General features: G+C 35.3%; 3 protein-coding genes across 3 annotated transcripts; 2 read left to right on the top strand and 1 right to left on the bottom strand.

The window, feature by feature from the left end:
- Nucleotides 1–484: 484 nt before the first annotated feature.
- LOC17879225 lies at nt 485–2,195 on the top strand. Its single transcript, XM_006283698.2, has 2 exons — nt 485–1,277; nt 1,498–2,195. Exons 1-2 carry the CDS (start codon nt 611–613, stop codon nt 2,136–2,138), a joined length of 1,308 nt encoding a protein of 435 aa, XP_006283760.1. The 5' UTR covers nt 485–610; the 3' UTR covers nt 2,139–2,195.
- A 1,018-nt stretch (nt 2,196–3,213) lies between these two features.
- Nucleotides 3,214–5,187, bottom strand: LOC17877945 (putative anthocyanidin reductase). Its single transcript, XM_006283960.2, has 6 exons — nt 4,935–5,187; nt 4,555–4,725; nt 4,205–4,422; nt 3,959–4,118; nt 3,646–3,856; nt 3,214–3,556 (listed from the first exon to the last, which is right to left on the bottom strand). Exons 1-6 carry the CDS (start codon nt 5,062–5,064, stop codon nt 3,385–3,387), a joined length of 1,062 nt encoding a protein of 353 aa, XP_006284022.1. The 5' UTR covers nt 5,065–5,187; the 3' UTR covers nt 3,214–3,384.
- Nucleotides 5,188–14,957: 9,770 nt separating this feature from the next.
- Nucleotides 14,958–17,485, top strand: LOC17880578 (indole-3-acetic acid-amido synthetase GH3.5). The gene is made up of 3 exons (XM_006283257.2): nt 14,958–15,381; nt 15,654–16,582; nt 16,671–17,485. Exons 1-3 carry the CDS (start codon nt 15,056–15,058, stop codon nt 17,252–17,254), a joined length of 1,839 nt encoding a protein of 612 aa, XP_006283319.2. The 5' UTR covers nt 14,958–15,055; the 3' UTR covers nt 17,255–17,485.
- The last annotated feature ends 2,532 nt before the right edge of the window (nt 17,486–20,017 follow it).

Here is a 20,017-nt window from a genome sequence, read left to right as displayed (position 1 = left end):
CGCAAAACTATGCAAACATATTGGAAGCATTAGATTTGGGAAATGTGAGATTGTACATACGCGTATGTTTGTAGTCAGTAGACAAAACCCAATCCCACTGTGGCCTCGTGAGTCAAATAGTCCCATAGATAGCTAAGTTACATGAGTACGATTCTTGTTGTTGTCTTGACGTATTCAAACACCAACAACAAAATTATTATTAGAGGTAAATAAGATCACCATTACTCCGATTTCACTCTATTTTGTTCCACCCTTTTTACGTTAACCACGTTTATTCCGACCTTTACTCCTCTTTGGTTTCGTACTTTCCGTTTGTGATGTCCAATATATAAGTTAACTATACCAACCATCAAACAATGTACACCCGATACATATGAATTCAACAACCACGATGAAAACAAATATTATTGGGCTCTAAAACAAACATAGTTTTATATTTTTATTTTTATAAGTTGTATTTATCTTATCTGTTTCTCCTCCTTTACTATCATTGGCAGACGACGAAGGTTCTCAAATTCAAAAATTCAATTTTGCTTTTTTTTTGGTTCCTTCTTTCGTTCTCACTGTCTTGAGAAGACACAAAAAAAAACAGAGAAGGGATAGAAAAAAAATGGAAGCTTCAAGCAAAAGAAGCGAGAAGACAAAGAAGAAGAAGAGTGAGAAAGAAAACACCGAGACTCAAAAGAAGAAGAAGCTGCCCAGTGTTTGGTTTTCCCTGAGGAAGTCTCTCCCCTGCAAATCCGATACTTCCGATGTCTACAACCCAAGATCCATGAAGGAGCTCGCTACCATATCCACTAAGAGACCAACATCCTCCTCCTCATGCGGCGTCGGTGGTCGCTCCGGTTGTTCGAGATCCATAGCCAATCTCAAAGACGTAATCAACGGAAGCAAACAACATTTGGAGAGGCCGCCTTGCTCTAGCCCTCGTTCTATCGGAAGCAGCGAGTTTCTCAATCCCATTGCTCACGATGTAATCTTTAGCAACTCAACCTGCGAGCTCAAGATCACCGGAGCTACGGAATTCGTTGGGACTCTGAGGCCGGGGACGCCGGTGAATTACTCTTCTTCACGCCGGAACCAAGCTTCGAGAAAGGCTTCGTCTTTAGTTGTGTCTGAGAGAGACAGGGAAGGAGTAGGGTTTCACCATAGCAGAAGGGAGAGAGATAGAGATTCCGCCATTAATGGAGACAATTCCTCTGTTTCTTGCCATAAATGCGGCGACAAGTTTACCAAAATCGAAGCTGCAGAAGCTCACCATCTCACCAAACACGCCGGTAACTATAACCAATCACATTGCAACTACTCAAATTTCCCCATACTTCGTCTTTGAATTTGAATTTTGAAATTTCCTTACTTTTTAATAAATTTCATCTTCGAATTTCAAATTTTCTTACTTTGTTTTCAAAGTTTCATACTTTTTAGCAAAGTTTGTAAATTTCATCTTCAAATTTCACAATTAGGCTACATAGTGACTTATAACTACCCAAATTTCAGTGACTGAGCTCATGGAAGGAGACTCGTCGAGGAAGATAGTGGAGATAATATGCAGAACAAGCTGGTTAAAGACAGAGAACCAAGGCGGTCGAATCGATAGGATCTTGAAAGTGCACAATATGCAAAAAACCTTAGCAAGATTCGAGGAATACAGAGACACTGTGAAGATCAGAGCGAGCAAGCTACAAAAGAAACACCCGAGATGTATTGCAGACGGAAACGAGCTGCTCAGATTCCACGGCACAACCGTCGCGTGTGCTTTAGGGATCAACGGGTCGACGAGTCTGTGTTCGTCGGAGAAGTGCTGTGTTTGCCGGATTATAAGGAACGGGTTCTCGGCGAAACGGGAGATGAACAACGGGATTGGGGTGTTTACGGCGTCGACGAGCGAGAGAGCGTTCGAGTCAATCGTGATTGGAGACGGTGGTGGTGGTGGTGATCGGAAGGCTTTGATTGTGTGTCGTGTAATCGCCGGGAGAGTTCATAGGCCGGTGGAGAATTTAGAGGAGATGAGTGGGTTGCTGTTGAATGGTTTTGATTCATTGGCCGGTAAAGTTGGGTTGTATACACATGTTGAGGAGCTTTATTTGCTCAATTCTCGAGCTTTGCTTCCTTGTTTTGTGCTAATTTGCAAACCTTAACATTAATCTTTTGATGATGAAATTAATGGGAAGTTTTTGGTTGGTAAGTTTGTTGTACTCATAGAGTTTCAAAAACGCAAATTTGGGATTTATTGCACTCTTTTGGATATAAAAATGGGTTTAAGCAATACCTCTTACAGAAACAAAATGATTCAGTGCTTCTTTTCTTGTAGAGTTAACATAACTTTGGCTTGCATCAGTTTCAGATTGTCTTGTTACTTGGATTTTTCAATCTTAGATTTTCGTACATGAAAGATAAATTTGGGAAACCCTTCTTGAAACCTTCTTGAAACCACATGATGTGAAAGTGTCTAGATGTTTACATATACTAGTAAGGTCAAATTCAAAATGTAAAGCTTTATCAGATTGTTTTGAGACTGACGTGGAAGAAAGATCAAAGACGTAATACTAATTGGTACGGGTCTGCTGAATTGGTATTATTGGCTATTGGCTACTCTACTGTATACTCAAGGGGAGAAGTATAGAATGGGGTAGTTGTACAAAGTAAAAGGAACGGAGGTTGATGACTGCTGAAGAACGTCCGAAATAAGCATTTGTTTCACGGGTGGAGAATATTGGTAAATGCCAAAATTTAAGACAAACAAATAAGAAGATGTCTCGAAGGAGATATAAATCGATAATTATCCCCATTTTGCATTTTTTGCCTGAATCGTGTAAGAACCATTGTGCAGAGTATTAGGTGGTATTAAAATATTATCATGGGTTTAAGCTAAAACAGTAAAACCTCTCTTCAGTTAATAGGTGTAGTTCGTAATAAACAACTAAGTTTTTAGCCGAGATCAAAGTTTGAGACTTTGAGGTATCGATGAAACTGATTTATTTACTGATGGATGTGCAGCATGATATTGACATGCTCTACTCCTGAATAGTATGCTGAACAATCAAATTTAGAGTTGAAAACTTGGCTTACATCAAACATGTTCTGTTCCTTGTTGAAACAATGAGCGAACAAGAACATAATTAGTTGAAAATCAAAATGGTCCATTCGACTTGCAAATGCATTGAGACAACAAAACCATAATTACTAAACACGATTAGGACTTACACAATGAACTAGTATAATCCATCATTCTTCTAAAAGTTCAAACGATATTAAGACTATAAAGTGTACACAGTGACCATTAAAAATTTGTTGGGATTGAAAACACTTCATTAGTATATTCAAAGATTCACAATAGTCTAATCCAGCAAAACGAAGAAGATAATTGTTGTTGATCTCACATTCTCACTCCTTGAGTTTGTCCTTTAAAATAGGAAACTTAAAACTGATGGCAGCATCAATTGTTTGATGAACAATTTCTTCAATACCGTATTTGTATTCAAACCCCAATTCTCTTAATTTCTTTGAAGATATTATAGGCTTCACACATTGTCTCTCTTCCTCGTCTTCATTTTCCCTATAAGTAAAGAATAATAGTTTTCTAAAATCTCTAGTCTAAGACAAAAAAAGAAGTGATAAAAAGCACTGAAAGATGGTAGAACTTACTTTTGAACTTTACAACGATACTCCTTAGAAAAGTGATGAAGCATCAAGTCATGCATATCAATATTGTCAACACAGCATATATATTGGCCATTAGCCTTTGGTTCTTCCATCAAAAACATATGTGCCCTGCAGATATCTTCAATGTGTACTAAAGCAATCGAACCCATTCTTTTGTTCACAGCTGATAATATTGCAAACAACTTTGAGTCACCTGTTTTGTTATAATAATGTAAAGAAAACAAACTGGTTAGTTTAGCCAAACACTTTCAACTTATATATGTAGTGGAATTAGAAAAAATATATACAGACATACCTGTAATTGGGGACAAGAGAACTTGAACGCTTGATGGGACAGAAGGAGTAAGGAATGGACCTGAAACAGTAGTTGTAATGACTGAAACAAGATCCATTCCTCTCTCTTTTGCATATCTAAATGCTTCTTCCTCTGATACAAGCTTCGATAGTACATAAATCTGTAGCAAATACGAAGTCTTAACACGTTAATGACGCTGAACAACGAAAATATGCAAGGGCATTTACTGAAATGATAGTATTATACCCATCCACTTGCTTGTGTTTTAAGGACATGATCAACATGAGCCTTGCAAGTTTCATCCACGACAGATCTCATCAGTTCATTCTCATCTCTGGCAGTGAGAGTACTGATGGATGATGTGAAGACGACCCTTTTGACTGAGCTCGACTTTAGACAAGAACCTAGTACATTCCGTACGCCTTTTATTGCCGGATCTATGACTTTGTTCTGGACATAATTCTCTATACCACATACATTCCAGCAAAATTCGGTTTGTTTCGGTTAAATTGCAATATTAACGGATTGATCCGGTTTAGAGCGGTTTAGAGCGGTTTAGGTGATGTACTGAAAAGAAAATAAAGGACCGGTTGTACCGAGATCGACGTGATCTGATGAGATATCAAACTCCATGGAAGCCGCGACATGGAAGACGCCGTCGCATCCCTTGACGGCATCATCGAAGCTGCCGTCATCTTGAAGATCCGCTCGGAACAATCTGAGCCGTTCATTTTCCTTCCATTTGGATTGAAAATATTGAGATTTTGCTGTGTCAGCGGAAGAAGTCACGGAGAAGCGTTTAATTAGTAGTCTAATTTGAAAGCAAATTTTACAAAACAGTCCAAATTCTAGTCCGAAAGAAATCGACGAGTGCATATGTATTTTTAAAACAGGCTCCTTAAACAAACATGTGGAATCGATATAAACAAGACAGCTCTTAAACTTGGATTTGATTAAACAAGAGGGTTGATGATACCAAGATCTCTGAGAGTGGCATGAACAGTGTAGCCTCCTTCAAGAAGAGACTTAACCAACCAAGAACCGATGTACCCACTTGCACCAGTCACACAATACGTCGTCGTTTTGCGTTCCTTCATCATATTCATCTCCTCTCTTCTTCTTCTTCTTCTCGAAATGCCTGCCAAAATGGGTTTTCCAGTGTGAATAAATTATTAATTTTGGCTTGTAACCATAAGTTTTAAACCATTTTGGCTGTACTCTTTTATTATTGTGTGGGTTTGTTTTGAGTTTTGACAATAAGAAAACTACTAGACATATAACTTCTTTTTTAAAAAAGAAAATATTTTTGGCATATTAATATATATGGTAGGTTTGGATTTTATTGCTACATTGACGTTATTACACAGTCATAGTGCATTTGAATGTAATATAAGAGGAGGAGATAAATTTACATCATCTATATAAGACTGAAGTAAGAAAGAATTCTTAAGAACAGCTAAGAGAGAGCTGTTTTAATCTTACCAAAAAAAAAAGAGAGCTGTTTTAATCTACGACTCATGTGGTATCTTTTTGTCCTTTGGCCTCCTTTTAACTTCCATTTTTCTCAACAAAGGAGACTTGGAATCATATTAGAATAGTCAGTTGGTCTAAGGGGGTGTGGTTTGCTCACGAAACTCCAAAGTATAGCTTCTGTGTGTGGCTAGCAGCTCAAGATAGACTTCCCACGGCTGCTCAAATGGCTACATGGAATGGCAATTCAGCGGGTACTTGTATGCTCTGTTTCTCTCACTTGGAAAGCAGGGATCATTTGTTCTTCGAATGCTCTTATGCTGCTGAGGTGTGGGAGGCGACTGCAAAGGTACTTTCCATACTCATTATTCGACTAATTGGTCAATGCTCTTAGCGTTCATCTCTTTGCCTCACATGGATCATATTGATGTTTTTCTTTTACGATATGTGTTTCAAACTGTTGTCTACACAATATGGAGAGAACGAAATGGACGTCTCCATGGAGATGCTTCTCATACGACTGCAACAATCATAAGTTGGGTTGATAGGCAAGTTAAAAATCAGCTCCAAACAATTCGAAGATCAGGTGATCGAAGATATGACTAGGGGTTCCAAAGATGGTTTCAAGCACGTTCATAATCAGTTGATTAAGATTTGCTATGGGAAATTGTAATCTTTTTTAAGTATATTTTTAAAATAACGTTGCACTTGTTGTAAAAAGGTAAATTTTTATTTTGAATATAATTTAACATTTTATTCAAAAAAAAAAATAACTTCCATTTTTCTCAAGACTTGCTGATTATTCCATTTTCAAGTATCTCCCCTTTATATATGGCTCACTGTTGTGTTTGTTTTTTTCTTCTTCCACTTCACATGAGTTTTTAGGCTTCTAACAGATTGTAAATGGGCCACTTAAAAGGGCCGGACTGGTCTGGTCTAGTCTGGGCCTGACAGTAAATCTCACTCTCAATCATTTTGGACATCATTGATAGCACTACTATGTTTTTTTTTTTGTTACAACAGTAGAATGGTAAAGATAAAAAAAAACTTATTATACCTTACCTTATCATCAATAAAATACTAAGCCTGGTTTAACCCAGTTACGTTCAAACAATCTGATTCAAAATTCATTTTCCTCATGTGGGATGGACTTAATTTTTTGACACACATTGAGAACCTTATTATTATGTATATGTGTACACAGACTACCTGCAATGTAAATGTTCAAAAGGTGATGATGAAGTAGTGGTGGGTGGTGTGGTGTCTAGTGAATAAAAAGGAGGAATATTTGGGTCTTACATGAAGATGCAGACACAAATCTCTTCATGGGGACACCCCTTATCTTTTTTTATCCACTCATATCGCATAAATAAATCCACAATAACCACCAAACGTCTTAATAGTAGTAGTATATTCATTATTTCTAAGGAATGTATGACTGCAACACACACCACGATTCAACGATAAAGGGAACCCAATTTAGAAAACACTCTTTTTGAAAGAAAAATAGCATGTTCCATCTTATTATCTTCATCTTCATCTTCATCGTCTCCTTCCTCCAAGTGATCGCACCAAGAGCTCCTCCCAATATTCTATTGCCCCATCCTTTAAAAGCTCAAAGCTTTTTCTCATATATGATTTTAATATTCAGCTTAATAAACTCATATAAGTTATTCACTTTGTGGTCTTAATTTTGTTCCCCACCTTCTTTGGTTTCCAACAAAAGTTAGCCTACCTTCCCTCTTGAATTCGTATTATATTCCATTTTTTCTACGCTACATTTTCTGACTTATTATCCTTTATCGTATTGCATGTATTAACCATCATAATAACAATAAAAAATGGCACTAACCCTATCAAGAAAGCAAGCCATTTTTTCATTAAACCATCAAAACGATCCATTCTTAAAGCCATAATATCAATATTGCGTATGAAGCATCGTCACACTTCTCAATATATAGGAGAAATCTATTTGATCTCACTGTCAGTTATATAAGAAAACGTATATGAATAGTATCATATATGTGCTAACTCTTTAGTAAATGTTGTTTTCTGTTGAGCCAAGATCTTAATTATAGCTCATCGCATAATTTGAAGCTCATGAAATTTAATTTAATCTATAGAATTGTTGGTATTTAATGAATAAAGTTTCACCCAAAATGAATAGTAAGATTATGTCAATTTTTTACCATGTGGGATACACATGAATTTTATTCATAACCTTGAAAACAGTGATTTCAGTGGATATCAAGTTTAATTGTAACCATGAAACTTTTTCGCTTTCGTTTTCAGTGGAAGTTAAATGGAATCCAACAAAACCCTAAATAGCCTAAAACTGGATCACGCAAAATGTAATCAAATGACCTGTGGTTGTGGTTGTGGGTGACGCCGGTGTGTTGGCTACGTGCATGGACCCATCGATTGTGATTATTGGGGGACACGAATCAATAATGGGCTTTAAAGTTCTTATGACCTAAGACCCAAATTCACCTTCTCATCGTTGGATATTCATTAACTTACATGACATGCGTTTTCAATTCGTTTTTCCGATTCCTAAATACCCCACTTGCTCGAATCCTAAGGCTTGTTCGTGATAAATATTTCCGTTAAGCATCTTCACAAGAGAAAGAAAGACTTGGACTTGTTCTGTTTTCGTTTTCCAATCAATTCAAGTGAAAATCGTTTACTACAACTTTCATAATTCATACCAAAAAAGTGATTGGACATCCTAAACTAAACTTATTAACAGAATTGCTACGAGACCTTTCCACCGTACTGTTAGAGACAAGTAAATTACTAGTCATACTTCAAATTAATATTCATAAGTACGACGACATTGATTTGATGTAAGCTGCGAAGATAAAATAAAAAGTGGATGAAAAACAGAAGTGGATATATGAGCTATAATATTATTAAACTTTAGATGTTGCATTCATATATAATCTTTTAGAGAGTTTAATTGTGTTACCCTCTTTATGACCCCATCTTGTCAACTTTTTTTTAGACACATGAATATTAATCCTTGCCTCGCCCATGAAGCTTCTAATAACTACTTAATGGGAAGTAAAGCTAATTAATCATGGCTGGTAAAAAAATTATCAAATATTATATAATTAATATTAATTTTTTTTTTGAGTGTATTGAAAAGGTGAAAACCGACACACTCATTTTATTGGTTAGTAGCATGTGATTTATGTCCATACCCATCAATTCTGTTAGTTGTGTAATAAACTTTGTTGTCTTAAAGTGTTCTTACTCAAATCATATGGTCTTACTTATCCAACCCTTTCACCATGTAATATTCGCATTAAAAAAAAATCTCAACTTTGTGTGTATATTCTCTTACTAGATAAAGACATGAACAAATAAACATCTCAAGTTGATGAGATCAAATTAATATCAGATTATATATTATAAAACTTATCTTATTAATCAAACTAGAAAATTGCAAGAGACCGGTTGTACTGGTAAATTAGAAACCAAGCTTGTTCATATACCACAAAACAATAGATGTAAAGGTTACCAAAAATCTTCATGATATCTTATTAGAAATCTGAATGAAAATGTGTGTCCAAGTCTTTAAGTATGTATATGAAGGTTTGAGAAAACCGTAAAGTGATGATGATATGCAACTATGAGGATACGATTGGTCGACTAGACTCTAAAGAATTGTATATTTGATTGACTCGACCGCTTTCTCATGCGAGAAAAGAAAACATATTAAAAGTCGAATAGTATTCTATATCACGAAAAGGATGGAATTGACCCCAAAACCAGTGAATGCCTTTAACATACCATATCAACATTTTTGTATTTTTTACATTTGACCTCTGTACATAGCTATATATATGCATATAGGTAACCAAAGCAATTTAGAGACATAATCCCTTAAAACGTTGACCCAAAAGAATCCCTTAAAATGCTGGTGGTGACTAATGGACTACTCTTCTCAGCACTAATCAATTAATGATTATATATGTAGTCATCAATAAGTACAACTTAACATAAAGAGCTAAACCTAAACCTAACAATACTCGCAATAGCATATACTGTATACGTACATAAATAATTAAAGTTAGTCATACGTATTAGGATAATTACACTAGACGACGTACGCCACTACAAGGTAGGTAAATAGATATTACATATACTATATGTATATGACAGATAAAAAAAAAAATGTCTTTACTGTAGATACTTGATAGGGTTGCTGCATACAAATGATAAAAGTAAAATATATTTGATGCATGGAATGGTAGACTCATACTGCATATGTACTACCATAAATCAAAATAACAATATAACAACGAAAAACATTGTAAAATAGAAAATTTATCAGTGTAATAATAATGTTTACTCCACAAATATGCATGTAATATGTAACGACGAAAACAATATTATGACTAATTTACGGACAAATAAAAGTTCATAGCTAAAGATTGATTTCTTCAGCTAGCATGTGCATCGCATGCAGAACGGATATGTGGTTAACATATTTTTGACGCTAAGTCATTGCTAGTCTACTCTATCATATCGATCCACCACTCACAAAGTGATCAATTTTGGGAGTGCATGTAAAGATTGTAAAGTTTCATGATTTAACTATGCGTGATATAATTACTTTGAAAGGTAGTTAAATTAAAACGGAAGAAATACTTTGCACACGAACATATATGTGCGTACAAACCAAAGCATATGAGCATGCCTTGTAATGAGAAAAAAAAAACCAAAAGCTAAACATTTCTCCAAAATGAAAAAAAAAAGTTTATTGAGCCAAAACTTTACAACTTTAATCGTTTGCGTAAAAATTTAACTAATTAACTCACTTCATCCAAATGGATATGATGAAACCAATTCATAGATAAAGAAATACAGACCAATTATATCGTGTGAGAATGCATTCATTATTATAACTCTTGAGAAAAAAAAAATTGATCCAAATGAGTAAACAAAACTTTTGGAGGGCAAAAGTAGAAAGAAAGAAATAATAGAGTAATGAAGACAAACAAGAGAAGACATGAAACGCAAAGTTGTCAATGCTTCTTTCAATCTCAAGAGCTTTTGCCCTATTTTAGTGGGTTACTTTAATAGTTACCTCTCAAATAGTCAAAAGATAAGGATAGAATTAATACATCTCAATTCACTTTTCGATTTATGGGATCCTTTATAAACATTTCACTTTCTTCTTCCCACGAACGATCTATTTCAAAACCAACAAATGATGTCATGACTCCAATACACATCGCATCAACTAATAATGCTCAAAAAAGTTTCTTGTTTTCTACAATTTCTTATTATTCTTAATTGTGAAACAATAGTTTATGGCAATTGGCAATTTGTCAAAAACGAATTGCTTGATGAAAGAAAATAATTTATAACTGTGTATCAAAATTTACTTACATTTTCTTGATTGTACAAGTAAACTATTTTATTTAGTATTATAAATGGTTCAAAAAAAATTATCTCCCAATAGGTCCTCTCGACTCACAAATTTCTTCCTCCTATGTTGTATTGCATGTTATTGACTGATTCTAATTGTTAATATAGTTATTTTATTTCCGACGCATATAACTATATCATTAGGTATTGGAGTATCTCTTAAATTTACTTTAGAAAAAGAACGATCAAGATCAGCTAATAAAAAAAATTAACAAACAGAGCCAACAAAAATAAAAACAATAAAAGTTTACTAAGTTGCAATAGAATGGTTCCATCATTAGTGACATGTCTCCTTAATTATAATTATAAGCACAATGCTTAAGCTAGATAAAGTTTAAGGATTATATTATACACACATGCACACAAATATCTACATATTGAAAATCCCATGATTTATGTCACTAACTAGATACGATTTGCATCAAAAGAAGAGAAAATATAGAGAGAACAAAAAAAACACATTCTCCCAAGTTCTTTTGCATTGTCAAAGCGTAGCCACTTTTTTCATTCTTAAACCATTTCCCTAACCAATCATCTTTCATTAATGTCACTTTAATTATTTTTTTTATCTCATTTCATCCTCTCTAGCTTGTTCTTATTTTAGTTAGAATTTGTCTAGTTTAGAGTTTAACGAAGTATACTCCATTTATCGTCTTCGTGAGAGACATGATCCACTCTTCTCGTTTCCTACAGGCTACATACTCACTCCCACACATTCATATATAATATGCATGGTGAAAGTGAAACAAACTAAGATCTACCATAACTCTCCGCATACCTAAAAACCTCGCACATAAAAATTGCATATACCCAAATTGACTCTTTCATTTTTCTAGTGAAATATCAGTTATGTTGTCGTTAACACTTAAACACAATGAGAAGTACACACTCTTTTGTATCGATTTTTTTTGTTTTTTTGGTAACAATGTGATTTTGTAGCGATTCTTCTCTGTCGGTAGGAGTTCTTTCTAGTTTTCCGTTGTTTTAGCATGACTTTAGCTATTCCAAATAAATGGCTATAAGTAACATTTATAAAGAGCTATATCCTAAGTATCAACTATTAGGCTATTTATAATCAACTATTAGGCTATGTATACCAATAATCTTATTTGAGTTATTAGTATTATTTAACTATCTTTCCGTTATAAAGATTTAACTTTCACAATCTATATAGAATTTAATACACTATGCTATACCTTATTTATGAATTTAGATTTCATAAAAAGTTGGGAGATATAATAATGTGTACACAAACTAGGGACTTTGACAACATTATTACGCGTTGAAGGAAACAAGATGATAAAAACTATATAGTACTTTACATTGGTTGAAGAAATAAGCGAAGGACCACATTATTGGTTTCCATAATTAAATACGTACTTAGGTATTAACAACAGCTAGGGTTATTAAACTATTAGCTAGTAATTATAAATATTATCACCTTAAAAAAAGGCAAATACCCTCTATCTTCGTACCCTAATACTAGGCCATAAAGCCATTTTCGAGATTTAACCAAACATATGCACGTCTTTACACCCAGTAACTTTTAAACTTGAGTACAACAGCTTTTTAGTTACTTGTTTAATTAGTTTTTCAGTCTTGTCCATATATCCATGCGGAATATGTATGTGGTGTAAAACCAAAATTTATGTATGCATGCATGGCCATTAAGTTACAATATACAGTATGTACCAACTTCTGCTGTTCTGCTTATGTTTTCAGTTTTTCATTGCAGCGCTCATATATTTTTCAATAACATTCCGAGAATTAGAGTATAATCATCTCTTATATATGATCAAGAAAAGAACCATGCAAACACAAAGATATAAACTAATTTTGAAAACGTTAGATCAATATTATTGGGAGGATTTAAAGGTAAGATTTACCATAGAGAGTATCTTATATAACATTTTTTATTTTGGTAAATTTTACTCTTAAATCATCCTAATAATGTTGCTCTTAGAAGACAAATGTAAATAAGAAAGTAAAAAAAACTGCGATCGAAGACGATATTTTAGGAGTCAAACAGTCAAAGGTATTACTAATGACTGTCGGTGTCTCCCGCCGACGCCACAAGCTTCCGTATATTATTATTACTAGCAGTAGAAAGCAGTAGCCAGTAGCAGTCGCAGCACACAAACAAAAACTGTGAAAAGAGTGTGTAGAGTACGGATTTGCTTCTTTACTTTATTTGTTTTCAGAGCTTAACTCGAAACTCCTAAAACACCCTTTCTTAATTTTGGATATTACACATCTGTCTATCTATATCTGCACTGCACTGCACTGCATTATTATCCTTTTGCCTCACTCTACATCACACCTGATTTTTTGGGTTGGGGGAACATCCGCGTGGCATGTTGGGATAATCCCTGTGAAAACCAAAATTCCTAAAATTAAGAGAGTTTGTAACAGATGACCACGAAATTGCCTTTAATGTTTTTTTTAGTTTTGATAATTATTAGAGCTAGCTAGAGAGAGGGAGAGAGTACGAATACGCACAAATAGTCAAAGAGCTTACCAAAGTATTTGACTCCTGAAACATTATGAGAATTCAAAGAAGAAAATTCAATAGTGTTACGCTATGTAGACATCTACGTACTTTCATGCTAATCTGTTCGGCGCCGATTTGAAAACACATTACATCACACATCAGCCATTAGTTTTTGCTTAAAATCTCCCAAATCAATTAATTATATATGTGTATATACGTAATTATCTTTAAATTTTGAGAATTCGTTTTCCTTTTCTTTGAAAACATTCTTACGTAGACGTTATTGATTTACATACACACTCATTGGATATTCATTCCTTTGGCCTGCGATTCTATAGCATGTTCGTAAACAACATAACAATATAACATTCCAAAACCAAAACACGAATTATTACAAAAGAAAATTCCAACATTGCAATATGGTTCTTCTAAATTTATAAACGAGTTTCGAATAGACTAGTCAGCAGAGTTTCTCAGTTCCAGACAATAAGCAATAGAATATTGCCAATAGTATATAGTAGTATCAATATAAAATTGAATTATCTATTTATTTTGGAGAGATTATCTAAATGTTAATTCACGTTGATTGTGTTCAAAAAAAAAAAAAATAAAGTGTTCACACCCAACAAAAAGTTGAACTCTACTCATTTGATTTACATGGATAGATGATGAACAAAACAATTTGATAACGCAAAAAAAAAAGAAAAAAAAAAAGAATAAACAACGTGAAGGCACCAAACTAGTAGAAACAGCAACAATCCCGTACACGTGTCAACCTATCGAGTTTGGAGTCCAGCTGTCTGGTCGACTTCTTCTCGCCGAGAAATATAACGCGATATATTCCCTCTGAACGCCGTTTTTGTCAGATTTTTTTTTTACTAAAGGTTTTAGCTTAACTACGTTTAAAATAGAAAAAGGGGTAAAAGTTGGGTTTGCCGGTGATTTGTGCGACAACCCGTACGAGATTACTGCGGATTTACCGGATATTGCCGGTTTTGTAGTGCTGGTCAACCGGGTTTTAACACACCCCCCCCCCCTCTTATTAATTCTCATTCCCTCAGAATTAACTACTAAAGTATTTATTTATTTTAGTAGTTTATACGTATTTGTAGTTCGTTTCTAAAGGATGACAAAAAAAAAAAAAAGTTCGTTTCTAAAGTGATTTTTTTTCTTCAGAACAATCCAAATGAACAGGTGCTTTACTATTGTTTTATGTATTTTTTGATAGGAAAAACAAAATAAAATCAAGACTACAATAAAGTATATGAATGATAAATATAAGTATATTACAGTTCTTATTATAGACCTTCTTTATCCATCCAGTACAAGCTTTGACCATTACGGAAAGACCCAACAAAACAAAAAAAAAAGAGTCGCATACTCGCATTCCTCTTTTTTTGTTTGATATGAAAATTTTAATTAAATAATTAGTGCAATTAGAAAAGCACGAATAGTAAGCGATCACTTAATTCCTGAATTAACTGATTAGCAAATGACTACTATACCCTTCTTCTTGTATATACTTATTTCTTTTATTCACCTTCTCTTCGTTCTCCTCTATATATATCGGCCCTTCTCTATCTTTCTTCCTCACACACTAAAAGCTTGCAGAAAAGAGAAATAAATTATAAGCTTATCTTATATCTCGAAACCATTTTAAACCTCTTCTCTCTTTTAAACCAAACCCCAAAAGAACCATGCCTGAGGCACCAAAGCACGAGTCTTTAGAGGTTTTCGATCTGACGCTTGACCAAAAGAACAAGCAGAAGCTTCAGTTGATCGAAGAACTTACCTCTAACGCCGACCAAGTCCAGAGACGGGTCTTGGAGGAGATCTTGACCCGCAATGCTGACGTCGAGTATCTCAGGCGTCATGACCTCAACGGTCGCACTGACCGAGAGACTTTCAAAAACGTTATGCCTGTTATCACTTACGAAGATATTCAGCCTGAGATCAACAGGATCGCTAATGGTGATAAATCCCTTATCCTCTCTTCCAAACCCATCTCTGAGTTCCTCACCAGGTTCGTTCGTTCATTACCATTCTCTCTTCTTCTTCTCCATGTCCTGTTTTTGTTAGATACTCTGTTTTTCTCCCACCTGATCCTTAACTTCAAGACTTTAAAAAGTATATTTTTACGCAAATATTTATTTGTTGATCATTTGGTTTGAGATTAAGACTGGAAGATCTATAGAGTAGTCTAGAAAATCTGAATTTTTTCCTCTTGAGATTGTTTTCCTGAGATTTCTCAAAACTTTAGAGGCTGACAAAGCACTATATATGTTCTTTTGGCAGCTCTGGGACATCTGGAGGGGAGAGGAAGCTAATGCCAACAATCGAAGAGGAACTAGACAGAAGATCACTCCTCTACAGTCTCTTGATGCCTGTGATGAGCCAGTTTGTTCCTGGCCTTGACAAAGGCAAAGGAATGTATTTCTTGTTCATCAAGTCCGAATCCAAGACTCCAGGAGGTCTCCCTGCTCGTCCTGTCTTAACCAGCTACTACAAGTCTTCCCATTTCAAAGAAAGACCATATGACCCTTACACCAACTACACAAGCCCCAACGAGACCATCCTTTGCCCTGACTCTTACCAGAGCATGTACTCTCAGATGCTCTGTGGCTTATGCCAACACCAGGAGGTTCTTCGAGTCGGAGCTGTCTTCGCCTCTGGATTCATCAGAGCCATAAAGTTTCTTGAGAAACACTGGACCGAGTTGGTCCGTGACATCAGAACCGGTACTCTAAGTGCCCTGATAACCGATCCTTCAGTGCGTGAGGCGGTCGCCAAGATCCTTAAACCTAGCCCAAAGCTCGCTGATTTCGTGGAATTTGAGTGCAAGAAATCGTCTTGGCAAGGGATCATCACTAGGCTTTGGCCTAACACAAAGTATGTGGATGTGATTGTGACTGGGACAATGTCTCAGTACATTCCTACTTTGGATTACTACAGCAATGGCTTGCCTCTTGTCTGCACAATGTATGCTTCCTCGGAGTGCTACTTTGGTGTGAACCTAAGGCCACTCTGCAAACCCAGCGAGGTCTCTTACACGCTCATACCAACCATGGCTTATTTCGAGTTCTTGCCTGTTCATAGAAACAACGCTGTTACCAACTCCATCAGCCTTCCTAAGGCACTCACTGAGAAAGAGCAACAAGAGCTTGTTGATCTAGTTGATGTCAAGCTTGGCCAGGAGTACGAGCTTGTTGTCACCACTTATGCCGGTAAGAGAATATAAATCTTTGGCTGATAAATAGTAAAAAATATTGAAGCTTCTGAGTTCTGATCTAATGTTTTGTGATATTGTTTCAGGGCTTTGTAGATACAGAGTTGGTGATTTGTTAAGAGTGACTGGGTTCAAGAACAAGGCACCTCAGTTCAGTTTCATATGTCGCAAGAATGTGGTTCTGAGCATAGATTCCGACAAAACCGATGAGGTTGAGCTTCAGAACGCGGTGAAGAACGCAGTGACACACCTCGTCCCATTTGATGCCTCACTTTCTGAGTACACGAGCTATGCGGACACAAGTTCTATTCCAGGCCATTATGTCCTGTTCTGGGAGTTATGTTTGGATGGAAACACACCGATCCCTCCTTCGGTCTTTGAGGATTGCTGCTTAGCTGTAGAAGAGTCACTCAACACAGTTTACAGACAAGGAAGGGTTAGTGACAAGTCCATAGGCCCGCTCGAGATCAAGATTGTTGAGCCAGGAACATTTGATAAACTCATGGATTACGCGATCAGCCTAGGAGCATCGATTAATCAGTACAAGACACCGAGATGTGTGAAGTTTGCTCCGATCATCGAGCTACTGAACTCGAGGGTTGTTGATACTTACTTCAGCCCAAAGTGTCCTAAATGGGTTCCTGGTCACAAACAGTGGGGAAGTAACTAAAATGATCGAACTGAGGAACGTGAAGAGACTTCTCTCTTTGAGCTAGTAGAAGGTTTGGGACTTTGCAAATGATGTCTTCTCTAATCTTAATGTTAGTTTAATTTTTTGTTCTTTTTTTTTTCTTTTTTTTTCTTAGTAATGTTTTTTTTAATCAGTATGCATAGTCCCTTAACCAGTTGTACAAAAGGCAAATCATGTTTTCTCCAACCAACTCTATGTTTCTTCTCTCAATCACTTTCTCGAGCCTCTAAATTTTCTAATTTTCTAATGCGTTTATATATATATAGTTTGGACCTTTATCCCTTTACAAGCAAACATGAAATTGCAATTTGCTTAAGATGATTTTGTCAAAAGAAGAAAACGAATCTATTATAACCACATTGTCACCTTTACTCGTTTTGGGGTTTGCTTAACAAAGCAAAAGCAAAATCATAACTGAGCATTACACACAGACAAATCATGGATAGAACAAATAATTAATGGACAAAAGAGTAACATCTTCATGGTTTTATTAACTAGAAAAATAACTGATTAATGCTTATAAGTTGACAATAGTTGACATTTTGTTTGTCACTAACCTAATGATACAACTTGAAAATCATATAATATGTCAGATAGATCCGACATTTTTATGTTTCCCGTGTATTTGTTTTCATGGCTTTACATAATAATATAATAAGCGAATTCATATTGTATGACAATTATTTAAATTTAACATAACACAATTATTTTCATCTCTTATGAGACATGATCAGAAGAAGTAACGTACGTGATAGAGTGACTCATCCACAAATATCTTTTTAATATTATCATCTTGATGAACGTAGAAAAAGATATGAGAAAAAAGAAAGAAAAGAAGATCAAGTATAGATACAATTGTTCCCTACGTGAGCATCAAAAGACAACAACAACACAATGGCCTTGGAATTATTGTTACGTTGACAGTCTCATATATATAAAAAGAAAGAATCGTACGTATAAAAAACAATAAACGGTGGTTCTCTTTGAATGACACTGACATCATAATCAAATTAATCAACAAATCGACATTTCGTAATGATAAAATCTGTTGATCTTTCAATCTCCTTTTCTAAGTTGCATATGTCATACTCTTTATACATTACTTTATTTGCCTATTGATTTCTCACTCTCTCCCGGATAAAGATGTATAACCATAAGGCCATCCACAGATTTAAAATCTAGTTTGTTCGGATAGATTATTTGTAATTTATCAAACTATATATCTGTCTTTTACAAATAGTATCAAAACTACAGTGCCTCACCGAATGTTAAAGAGTTGTTGGTAAGACAGAAAATGGTATGGGGGAAATAAAAATTTGTTGACAATAATAATGGAGTACGTACGTACATATCATCGAAAACATATATTTTCGCGTGGTTGAGAGAAGATAAGACAATGTATAGTGCGACTCTTTTAACACCTTCTACGAAGAAAAAGAAAAAAAGGAAAACGTCTGACTTACAGATAGAGACCCAACAACATCCAACTATGACATTGAACAAGTGCAATGTATGGTACTTGTATATATTTTTTTCTTTCTGTGTAGACAAATTATAGAATTTTACCGTTAAATGTTTGCAATAATGATAAAACTGTACTTGAGTACTACTACTGCGCCACTGACGTTAAAGATAAGGTTGTCTTGTCTCGTGTCACAACCCATTCTTGTGTGTGATTGATAATTCAGAAAAAAGAAACAACCATTGTTGGAGATTTAACCCTTTTGTATTTTGGTATATTTATAATTAGTCCGGTTAAGAGAACTCAAATTATATGAACTTTTTTGGTCTCGGCATCAGTATTTTACTTTTGGGCAGGGTAAAAAACAAAACAATGGTATGGGTCTCGAGGAAAATAAAACTGTAGTTTTCAGGCACGAGGCTGTAAACAAACACTAAGCAGAAGAAAGAGGAAACAGACAAAACAAAGAAACCCGCACAGAACCGACCGGTTCACTGCTACTGTCTGGTGGTGTGGCCGTGTGGGAGGACTCAAATACCCATTTATCTCCGTAACAACCCTCTGAGATGTCAACAAGTGTCTACAAAGCTTGCATTGACTTGGACCTACTACAGTTGATGAACAGTTTCAAAACATGGCCTTCACGTGACATTGTCTTAGATTACAATTTACACGGTTGCTCTTTATCGTTTTACCTAGATGAACATGTGTTTTTATAAAGAGGAACGATCGATATTTGTTTTTGCCTCTGAAAAACTTACAAGAGTTAATGGATTAGGTTATGTATATATATCTAGAGTGTCTCATATTCACAAATCACAAGAATCAAGAAAGGAACTCCACTTAACGTCATATCACGAAAATTTATTATCTTATATTTGTGCATACATAAGACATACCCGTGAGGTGGTGTCGGAGTATCGGTAACAATTAACTCATACAAACACACAATTACGTAACTAGAATAATCAAATTCATGCTTATATTTGTTAACTTATTAGCAATGACAACCCACGATGGTTTGAATATAAAGATACATATAAAATATGCATCGTCTGTTTTCATATAATTTTATGCTATTTGCGCATTTGGTCCTAGAAGTATACTACTACTATTGGGATAATATAGAATTTGAGGTGGCGCAGACACCAAGTCGGTGTAGTCGTGTGGGATAAGCTAAAAGTCAGTCTCACTTGCAACATATCCCGCTCAGAGACACGGACACGTGCGACCAAAAAGAGTTGACTTTTGACCGGGTCCCGCACGTGTGGTAGACATAG

Source organism: Capsella rubella, unplaced genomic scaffold (assembly GCF_000375325.1).
Source record: "Capsella rubella cultivar Monte Gargano unplaced genomic scaffold, Caprub1_0 scaffold_7, whole genome shotgun sequence".
In the NCBI taxonomy this organism is placed as follows: Eukaryota; Viridiplantae; Streptophyta; class Magnoliopsida; order Brassicales; family Brassicaceae; genus Capsella; species Capsella rubella.
The sequence above is the reverse complement of the archived record's forward strand: the minus strand, read 5'-3'. Positions and strand labels throughout refer to the sequence as shown.